Below are 10,902 nucleotides of genomic sequence, written 5' to 3'. Positions count from 1 at the left end.
AAGATTATCGACCATCCTTCTAAGAATTTTTTTTTTTTTTTTTACTATATATATATATATATATATATATATATATATATATGTTTTTATTTTATCTTCAATCCAGTGAATTATGATAATATATATCTATAATATAAATTTTGAAATTCAAGTAATAAAAAATGGGAATTTTTACTGTCTCATTTGTAGAGAGACACTTATTTTTTTCTTACTCACCGTCATTGTAAGAAATCAGAAAGGTTACATGCATAAACTATAGAGATCACAATAGTTGTAATTTTAATTTATATCACACATGTTATCAAGTCACAATTTCGAATCTCACGTGAATACAACCAATTTATATCGAGGTCATAATTTTGAATACTTTTACGAATTCTAAACTTAAAAGCAAGATTTCCTTTGCTCTTGTAGAAAATCTTTCGTGGGACACAAACCAAAAAAAAATATAGAGACAGGGAAAATAAGATGAACCAAGAGTTTAAAGGTGAAAATAAAGTTAATTGTTGGACAATACTATATACAGTTGTGCTATATGTATATAATAATTTACATATACATAATTTGATGACATGATTGGATCATAATTTTTTCAACCAAATAAAAAAATTTCTCCATTTTTTGACACCTCATCTGTATGTAAATTATTTTGTAACTTTATTAGATATAAGTAACATTATTCATGTACTCTTATATTTAGATTTTGCCCAGATGCTATGGTTACAATTAGGCCGAGCCCAATGGACCACAATCTAGTTGACCCAAATGGAATATGGTAACATTTATTTAGTGCTATTTTAGGAATTTTATGTTTTAGACCCAACAATACGATCTTGTTTATCGAGACCATCTTCTTGCACAGAATTTTAAGTTGATCACATGTCATGTGGCTAACGATTTTAACTGCTATAAACGTGCAAATTATCGTGAGAAGAAGACAAATTTTATTTTTCACGGTATGTAACAACAAAATATTCTGTTAGTATCGGAATTTTTTAATCGTTCCAAATGAGATAAAGCCAAATAAACTTACCACTTGTTTTGAGATCATGGTATATAGTAGGCCAAATGGTAGAAGAATTCCTTGCAAGGAGATGATGTCCATAAACCATTTAAAAGGTCAATTTTTATTAAAGTTAAATATTTACTTAATTTTCGTTAGATACCTAAAAGTTCAACTTTTTAACGGTCAAATTGACAACTAAGCCCCCGCTTGTTTATCATTTTTGGAAGAATGAGAATGAAAAATATAGTCGTTACTGTTCCTCACAAGAGACATAAATTCAAATTTGATGTCATATTTTTCATTTTAACGAGAAAAGGTTAGGAATGGGCTAAATTATCAAAGCCCTGTAAAAATAAAATGTGAAAATCTATATGATACTACTTACATCCAATTTAATTTTAAGGTTAGAAACACTTCGCCCGACTTATAATAATGTTGTTTTTCTTTAATCCATGTTTCAGTTTTAAGCATTTCTAACTTAAAATTGTTGAAAATAGCGACATGACATGGAAATTTATTCGTTGCATCACAGGAATGGGCAAATGAGCGTGTCACGGGATGCATGCTTTACGTAGATTCAGTAGACGTAGAATCGATTTTGATTTGCAGTACAGAAACACTTCATCTGTTGTCAAATGCTATCAAGGCGAGCATTGCAAGATATCGTTCAAAAATGTGCAAGACAAAGAGCAATCACGCAAGCCAAGGCTGCCCATGCACAGATTATTCACTTTGGTTTTCAATCAGACACTATGACTTCGAACATGCTTATTAATTTGTATTCGAAATGCAGCCTCGTTGACTACTCCCGCAAAGTGTTCGACGAAATGCTTGAAAAAAGTCTGGTTTCTTGGAACACCATGATTGCTTCTTACACCCATAACATGAATGAGCAAGAAGCTCTGAATCTTTTTGTGAGAATGCGAAGAGAAGGGTCTCAGTTTAGTGAATTCGCTCTTTCTAGTGTTCTCTGCGCTTGTGCTGCCAAGGTTTTAGCATTTGAGAGCAAACAGCTGCATGCTTTTGCTGTGAAGGCATCGATCGAGTCGAATGCTTTTGTGGGCACGGCTTTGCTTGATGTTTATGCCAAGTGCAAGTTGATCAGTGATGCTTTACAGCTCTTCGAGTCTATGTCAGAAAAGAGTGATGTCACTTGGAGTTCAATGATGGCAGGGTTTGTGCAAAATGAACTTCACGAGGAGGCCTTAGTTTTGTTTCAAAGGGCACACAAGACTAATTTGGAAACTAATAAGTTCATTATTTCCTCGGTTCTTTGTGCTTGTGCTGCCTTGGCTGCTTTAATAGAAGGAAAACAAGTGCATTCCGTCGTTTGTAAAAGTGGTTTAGGTGCAAATATTTATGTCGCTTCTTCTCTCATAGATGTGTATGCAAAGTGTGGAGACATTCAAGAGTCTTATGTTGTGTTTTCTAATGCAGAGGATAAGAATGTTGTTTTATGGAATACAATGATTGCAGGTTTTGCCAGACATGCTAGACCTTTAGAGGCCATGGTGTTATTTGAGAAAATGCAGCAGATAGGCTTGTACCCAAATGATGTAACTTATATATCTGTTTTATCTGCATGTGGTCATATGGGGTTGGTCAACAAGGGACAGAAATATTTTGACATGATGAAGAAAGAACATAATTTGTCACCCAATATCTTTCACTACTCATGCATGGTTGATATTCTTGGTAGGACAGGCCTAATCAAAGAAGCTAAGGATTTAATTGACAAAATGCCATTTGATGCTACTGCTTCCATGTGGGGATCCCTTTTGGCCTCCTGCAGGGTCTATAGGAATGTTGAGTTGGCTGAGCTATCTGCTAAAATGTTGTTTGAGATTGAACCTAATAACGCAGGAAATCATGTATTGCTTTCCAACATATATGCTGCACACGGAAGGTGGGAGGATGTTGCATCTGTCAGGAAGCTTCTTAAAAACAGCGAAATCAAGAAGGAAAGAGGAAAGAGTTGGATTGAAATCAAAGACAAAGTTCATTGTTTCATGGTTGGCGAGCGATGTCATCAAAGGATTGCTGAGATATATTCAAGGTTGGATAAATTGCTGGAAGAGATGGAGAATTCAGGATACAAAGGGGATATTGATCATGATCTACATGATGTTGAAGAGAGTTACAAAAAGGAACTTCTGAAGCACCACAGTGAGAAGCTGGCTTTTACTTTTGGGCTAATGTGCTTACCTTCTGGTGCACCTATAAGAATTATGAAAAACCTCAGGATATGTGGGGATTGCCATGCTTTTATGAAGGCTGCTTCAATTTTAACGAGAAGGGAAATCATTGTAAGGGATAACAATCGGTTTCACCATTTTATTGAAGGGCATTGTTCATGTAAAGAATTTTGGTAATATGAAGCATGGCATAGAAAGCTAGTTTCTAATTATGTACTTCATCTCATCTGTAAGAGGGTTGGATCTACAATTTTCGGGCAATATAGCTGAAAAATGATGTTTTCAGCAATTTGACAGCTATAAATATCAAAGACAAACCCTTCTAAGTTCATGAGAACTTGCATTTTCATCCACCGAAAGAGGTACTTTTAGTACATCGAGGAAACTGCAATATTTTTCATAGAGCGGGCAGAGTGAGAAAGACTCTATGCATTAGGTATTTTTTGTTTTTTTTTTTTTTTTTTTTTGGCTTCTCTTGACACCTTGGTTATTACAGTAATTTATTTGTAGAATACAGTAGAATTAGCTTTTATTGCAAGGTCTTACTCCAACAGATTTCTATTTGGCAACATTTCGCATCTTACACGATATTCTTATAGGAATTCTGCTTTTGGCTCACCTTGTCAAAGGGTTCTCTTATAGCAATTGTTTGATTGCAGCTAAATACGTGTTTTTCTGGGGACATTAGCATCATTGAACTTCCATCTGCAGATGGTTAGGTTGAGGATGCCAACGAGATACCAACAAAGGTTTGGCACGAGAATGTACATGTTCGAAAAGGATGAGGGTGACAGAGGTGCATTGTGATTGAGGACTCCGATTGTGCTGTTTTTAATAGAAAATTGCTTGAACATTTCTTCAGCAAAGAACTTTCACTCTACATTTGATTTATTTTTGATACAGCAAGAAATGATTCAATTTGTGAAGTCTATGATTCATGTTCTTGGCTTACGTATCCATCTTCATGTCTCGAACCTCGACTCCACCAAGGTGTATTGTGGGATCTGTGGCTCCGACTCCGAATATTACTGCTCCAAGGTGTATTTATGGCTTATCTGATAAGTTACACTGAATTAGATGGAGAACTCCCGAGCCTTGAGATAAACTGAATCAGAAGGTGATCACATTGACAGGTACTTTCGCTGGTCTAAAAGTAATCAGAATTGCAATGGATAGTAAAAAACCATATTGTTCATGACAAGGTACAGGTGGGATTATTGACTTTTGTTTTTTATAATTGATTTCATCTAAGTAGATATCAACATTTAACAAGATGCAAAACAATAAAATTTTAACTTGTCATCCATTTTTTTTAATCTCGAATATGTCATCGTTCTCAATATTTCGACTACGTAAATGAGATTCTTACTATAGGATATTTGAGGAAAAATATCCATGTATGAATGTTATTCCATTGAAATAATGGCTTCTATGTGCCATTTTCACCCTCCTCCAAATTGATTGAATTTCTTAGTGGTAGTCATTCAATAACTGATGTTTTAAGTAATTGTTATAATGGCACTCTAGAGAAAAAAAAGAGTGGTATGACAATGTTTATAATTAAAAGGTTAAAATGAGTATTTTTATTTATTTATTTAACACTTTTATGATGTGGCTTATTGATAAATTAGCACGTGACTCAGCAATTACGTCAAAGATCAATTGTGATACAACTCCCATGATGAAATGAGTGATCTAATTTGAAACTAAACTAAAGTTCAGAGATAAATCAAAGTTCAATGATCCAATTAAAATTTTGCTAAAATCCAAATTAGTAAAAAATTTTCTCCTAAGATTATGTGTGAAATGGTTGTGACAGCCTGACACGTCTAATATTTCAGATGTCATAAATCCTTATTTGATTTTGATTCCCTGCCCATCAATTCTCTTTCACAATCTTTTTTTTAATCTCACATTATCAAAAAATGCATTTTCACCTTTTTTTCATAACGTTTCCTATTTTTAATAACACATTCATAAAATAAAAATATTTTTTAGAGACCACTTCTCATTATTTATCAAACAAGTGCTATTTTTCTTCAACATACTGCAAATTCTCTTTGACTACGTTTTTATCGAAAGGGGAAAAAAATGAAAATTTATTTAACCTTTGTTTGATAGAAATTAAGAGGGTCTTTGAGAGACTTTTTTTTTTTCTTTAATGTAAAAATGCATTTTTGAATAGTAAATTGATGGGAAATGTGTGGTTGAAAAAATAAGAATTTTTTTTATTTACGTATTATATTATTTTAATAAAGAATGTGTGATTAAAATGAAGAGAGATAAAAATGAATTTTGGAAAAAATGGGGTATCAAACGGGGGCTAAAATATAATTTAAGCTAAAATCAACAATTTAAACACATTTTATAAAAGGGTAATTAGCACAAAACACTCATACCTTTAAGGTTTATTGTGGAAAATGTTCCTATTTTTCATTTTTGGCATTTTTACCCTTATTTCCACATTTCTTTGCGGGAAACGTCCTTCACACCATTTTTTAATGTAAAATGACTAAAATACCCTCCCATTTAAATAAAACCAAAAGAAAAGAAAAGAAAAGAAAAGAAAAGAAAAATAAAGAATAAATTACAATCTTACTCCTGGATGTTTTAAAAAGTGCAAGTGAGTCTAAATAATTATTAAAATGCCTAATAACACAAAACGACACTACTTTTCAAATTGTTGAAAAATGACGTTTTTCGTAATGAAATGTGAAAATAGGGATGAAAATGTAAAAAAAAAAAAAATTGAAATGTAGGGATCTTTTTCACAAGAAGAGTAAAACGTAAGTTATTTATTTATTTATTAGGCCTCATTAAATTTTAAAAAAAAAATCTCTCTAACTGTCTTCTCTTTTTCTCCAAATGAGTCGGCCATCTTAAAAACCAAAAAACTCCAGCAAACTACAACTCAAACTGCTAGAACTTCATACCACTGAAAAGCCCTCACTTTCATGTACACATACCACTCAACATCTAACCTTGAAACCTTCATGTCAATAGATTTGTTCGGAATCGCAAGCCAAAATACTCAATTCGCTAATTCAAATACTGGCGACATCACCTGTTTCGAAGAAATTCATGCCATTTCCAACACACTAATCGATTATACTCATCAGGACGTCTCTCTTTATGGTCTTAAAATATCAACAAATGATTTAGCAGTATGGAGGTTTGACGGTTTAGGTGATGGTTGGTCGGAGTTTTTTCACTTTCTAACGTGGTAGTCCCATTTGGAAAAAAAAAGAGAAGAGATATAGAGAGAGAGCTTTTTTATTTTTTTAATATTTTAATAAGACCTAATAACAAAAACATTTTTACGTTTGACATTTCTTGCGGAAAACGTTCATACATTTCAATTTTTTTAAGTTTTCATCCCTATTTCCACGATTCATTGCGGAAAACGTCATTTTTACCAATTTGAAATGTAAGAACATTTTTCACACTATAGGTCAAACTAGGGCTGGGCAAAATGTTCGAACCAAACCGAAACCGAATCAAACTGAACTGAATCGTATGATTTTTTTAAGTTAAATACTCGAACGGGTATTTGAATTGAGAACCGACAAATTTGGTTCGATTATTGGTTCTAGACCAAGAACCGAATCTCTTTAAAATTTTTAATTTTTTTATATTGAATAAATAAAATTATTTTAATTTTTTCTAAATAAATTAGCAAATTAACTAATTAAGTAATTAATGTTCCAATTTTTAGATTATTTATGTTTGTTAATTGTATTTTTTCAAAATTTTCTTGTAGAGTTTCTTAGTAGTGAGTATGATAAGTCAAGCAATTGATAGTTAATTCAAATAGATGGTAAGTATTAGCAATATTTTAAAATATCTTATCTCTATAACTTCTAATTTATATTTCATTTTTCACGTAGACTTAAATGTTTGAAGCAAAGGAACCATTGAATGGATCATTGAAGTTTAATATTGGTATCTACTTTTTGATATTTGTATGAATTGGTAAATTAATTTTGTTGGACAACTGGTTATTTATTTGTTATTAAATTAAACTATGTTAGTTTGAAAAACTACGATTAAATGTGTTATTAGTTGTATTTATATAGTGTTGTTATAAATATAAAAATTTTTAATTATAGTACGGAATCGAATCGAACCGAACGAAATCGAACCCGAATGGTTCCATAATTATTTTTGGACCCGACGGGTCCATTTATTAAATACCCAAAAATTTTTGGTTCACTGATCCACGCCCAGGTCTAGGTCAAACGTGGGGACATTTTGTACTATTAGGCATTTTAATAAATTTTTTGACTCACTTGCACTTTTTAAAACATTCAGGAGTAAGATTGTAATTTATTCTTTATTTTATTTTCTTTTTTTGGTTTTATTTAAATGAGAGGGCATTTTGGTCATTTTATATTAAAAAAGGTGAAAAGGATATTTTCTGTAAAGAAATGTGGAAATAAGGAGAAAAATGTCAAAAAATAAAAGATGTGGACATTTTCCATAATAAATTTTAAAAATAAGAACGTTTTGTGCTAATTATTCTTTATAAAAATTCAAAACTTTCAATCATATGTTTCATTAATTTTTATCAAAATTTATTGCGAGTTTAATCTAACCATGCAATAGCTCACTACAATCCTGTCCGAATAGTAGCTGCCAAAGTAGACTGAGCTGTCAAACACTTCGGGGAATTTATTGAAAATTAGCCCTCACGTTTTATCCCATAAATATATTCATTTTCTAGAATTTAAGCCCGATTCATGTGGGTTTAGACACCATTTTCTTCCGGCAGAAGGTGCGTAAAATCTACTTTCTTCGATAATTTTACTCCCTTTTCTACGTGGTTATGTATATTCACTTTGCTATGAATTTCAAGATTTGATTTTTATTAAATCTATCTGTGCGTATATCTTTAGTTTTATAACTCTTTTTCTGACTATTCTGGTGATGATATGTGTGTGTTAAAAGAGGATTTTTTTTTTAATTTTTAATTTTAATTTTTTATTTTTTTTGGCTAGTTTAAGATTCTTCTGTATACGAAAAGATAGAAAAGAAACTCACGATTTTACTATTCCAATAGGGGAAGGTACTATCCTTTCGAGCCGTTTGTGAGCAAGGAGGGTCCATGTGTATTAATCCTCTCAGTCACTGATAAATAGCTATAATTTTATGCAAAAGTTTTTGGAAGGAATACGGTTGATTAGATGAAGTTACTGGATTAATTTTTGAATGTTGTTAAATGAAAATTTTCTTGTTCATGAATGGAAACTTTTCGTGTTAGGCTTCTGAAGAAAAATGTATAGTTTGTGCGTGATGTGGCGTGATGTTAAGACAAATCAATCTCTCTAACAACATAAACTTTTAGGTTAAGCGATGATTCAATATGGTCCTAGTGCAGGTACAAGTTTTGGGTTGAAGACTTGAAGTCTTGTTGCTCTCATCTTTAAAAATTGCAATTGCATGTGTCAGACGTTTGAACTGGAAATGTATATATGGCCATATGCAAAGTGCGTGCTGAATATACTATTATAAATGAATAAATTTGAAACTCTCTAACAGCTCGAATTTTTAAACAAGGTGGTTGTTCAATAAGACCAAGATTTTGGCATCATTTTCTTTTCCTTTTTCAAGGAATGCGCTCTAATAAAAGAATTAATCATTTTTACAGATTTTCAATATGTGGTCAGCTATGTAGCACGGACACTCTAAATAGGGTAGCGTGTCCGTGTCCGACACGTATCGGATACGTGTCAATAACGACACTCTTCGGATACTCTACAATAATCATTTTCCTTTTTTACTATAACTATTATATATTTTTAACTCAAAGTTTTTAATAAATAACAAATAAGTACTCATATTTAAAAAATTTCAACAAAAAAAATCAATAATAAGTATAAAACTAAATTTAAACTATATAAATGAAGAATTTTAAAAATTTAATGAACGTGTCGGCGACGTGTCGTGTCGGTACTTTTTTGAAAAACCACGAGTCGACGTGTCCGACACGTATCGTGTCCGACACATGTGTCCATTTCGGTGCATCGTAGGTGGTCAGGTTATTCCTAGGAGGGTCTTGCTTTTTAGTTATTCTTCTCTGTCAATGAAAAAATGGTTACTTTTCTGGTGTTTGAATAGTTGGTTCTCAGGTTACATGTGCAATAAGTTTGAAATATATCCCTATAAGTTTTAAAGCTTTTTCTTTATGTTTGATTTCAGGCACTAAGTCTCAGATGTCATTGAGCTGTTGAATGAAACATGCTCGAGAATTTATGATTAAGCAGTTCTATAATGCATTTAGTCCCTGTTTGGTTCAACTAAGAAGTTGATTAAAATTTAAGTCATATCAATAATTAATTTTAACCACATATTTCATGTAACCCACAACTTTTCAACCGCACATTCAAACGAGATTTATTGTAATTTACTAAGAAATTGAGTTTTATCTCAACCAAACAGGGCGTTAATATGCAGAACATGAAATTAGTGCCAGAGGTAATGGAGGCTTATGAAGGTTATCATGATGGTGATTGAAATGGCTGGTTGTAATGATGTGCAGTGACCGTGATTTTAAATTGCTCACTATTTCCTTTTTTCACTTTGATGAGAAAATCTCTTCGGTAAAGTTTTGTGCTCATGCCAATGCTAGTTTTTGGTTCTGATGCGCACCAGGAAGAGGGGTGGGGGGTGAGGGTGTTGGCTGCCCCTCTATGTTGGGAAGATTTCTTGGTACTTTATTGAACAAATGGCTTATAATGTTTCATTAGAATTCCTTAACACACTGTAGTCAAATTGACTGGTCAATATTCAAATATATTTGTCTTCTCTAGATACCTTTTTCTGGATAAATTCTTGGCAGAAGTCTCAGGGATACTGACAATGCCAAAAACCTTTCTGTTACGAATTCTGGTGTTGGTGCATCCTATTCTGCTTTGCGGAATTAAGAGATGTTTAGAGAACCAAGACTTATTTTCATGGTCTTGTAGGGAAAGATTTGAATGAGAAAAATTGGCTTAAGTGAGATCCTCTGCTGAAAAAATGTGTTGGAAATGAATCTAAAAAGACTTCCCTTTGACCTTTCACCAACTATAAGATCGAAAGAGAGCACAACACATGAGTTTTGACAATTGAATGTGCTTGACCATTAGGCTTGATTTAACACATCTTTAATAGTATTCCTAACTAATAAAGAAAGAACAATCTGCTTCACTAGTGAGATTGATTGGTACGTACTTGAAGATCTAAAGATGCCAGTGCTTTTTCACTTGAATTCTTGAATGCAGCTCACTGGGACGTTATATTCTAGGCTAGAGATTCTATTTGCTTGTGTTTTTGCTTAATACATGCTTCTCCATTTATACAAGATTTGAAATACAAAACCTTAGTTATGTATGAGGTAGGTTTACTGATATAGTTAGTCAGACTCCCAGTAAAGGTAGTAAAATCTATTCGAAATAGGACTTAGAAAGTATCCATAAAGGATTTTGGATAAATAAAAGATATTCAGCCCTTATAAAAAATGGATAACTGAAGATATAGTAGAGGCATAAGAAATTGCAAAAACATTCGTATGGAGAAATATAACATATCAATATTTACCATCAGATATGATAAACAGATGATGTTTTATCAGTTCGTCATATATTCTTTAGATTTTATCATCATAATTCTTTTTATTTTTTAATTTTTTTTAAACAATTCCTAAATTCTTATTCTTCTCAA

The 10,902-nt window shown here is 32.2% G+C and overlaps 1 protein-coding gene and 1 long non-coding RNA gene across 2 annotated transcripts; both read left to right on the top strand.

Annotated features, from left to right (window-relative positions):
* The first annotated feature begins 1,409 nt into the window (after positions 1–1,409).
* On the top strand, positions 1,410–4,473 carry LOC111394625 (pentatricopeptide repeat-containing protein At5g04780, mitochondrial). The gene is made up of 2 exons (XM_023020534.1): positions 1,410–3,563; positions 3,861–4,473. The coding sequence occupies exon 1, from the start codon at positions 1,642–1,644 to the stop codon at positions 3,376–3,378; it is 1,737 nt and encodes a 578-aa protein (XP_022876302.1). The 5' UTR covers positions 1,410–1,641; the 3' UTR covers positions 3,379–3,563; positions 3,861–4,473.
* Positions 4,474–7,803: 3,330 nt separating this feature from the next.
* LOC111394623 lies at positions 7,804–10,502 on the top strand. The gene is made up of 2 exons (XR_002702653.1): positions 7,804–7,975; positions 9,400–10,502. It is a non-coding gene; the product is annotated as an uncharacterized LOC111394623 (long non-coding RNA).
* Positions 10,503–10,902: the final 400 nt, after the last annotated feature.

The sequence above is a fragment of the Olea europaea genome, chromosome 5, assembly GCF_002742605.1.
Source record: "Olea europaea var. sylvestris chromosome 5, O_europaea_v1, whole genome shotgun sequence".
Taxonomy (NCBI): domain Eukaryota; kingdom Viridiplantae; phylum Streptophyta; class Magnoliopsida; order Lamiales; family Oleaceae; genus Olea; species Olea europaea.
The sequence above is the reverse complement of the archived record's forward strand: the minus strand, read 5'-3'. Positions and strand labels throughout refer to the sequence as shown.

Coding starts and splice junctions, on each gene's coding strand:
- LOC111394625 (XM_023020534.1), top strand. CDS start 1,642: ATGCTATCAAGGCGAGCATTGCAAGATATCGTTCAAAAATGTGCAAGA.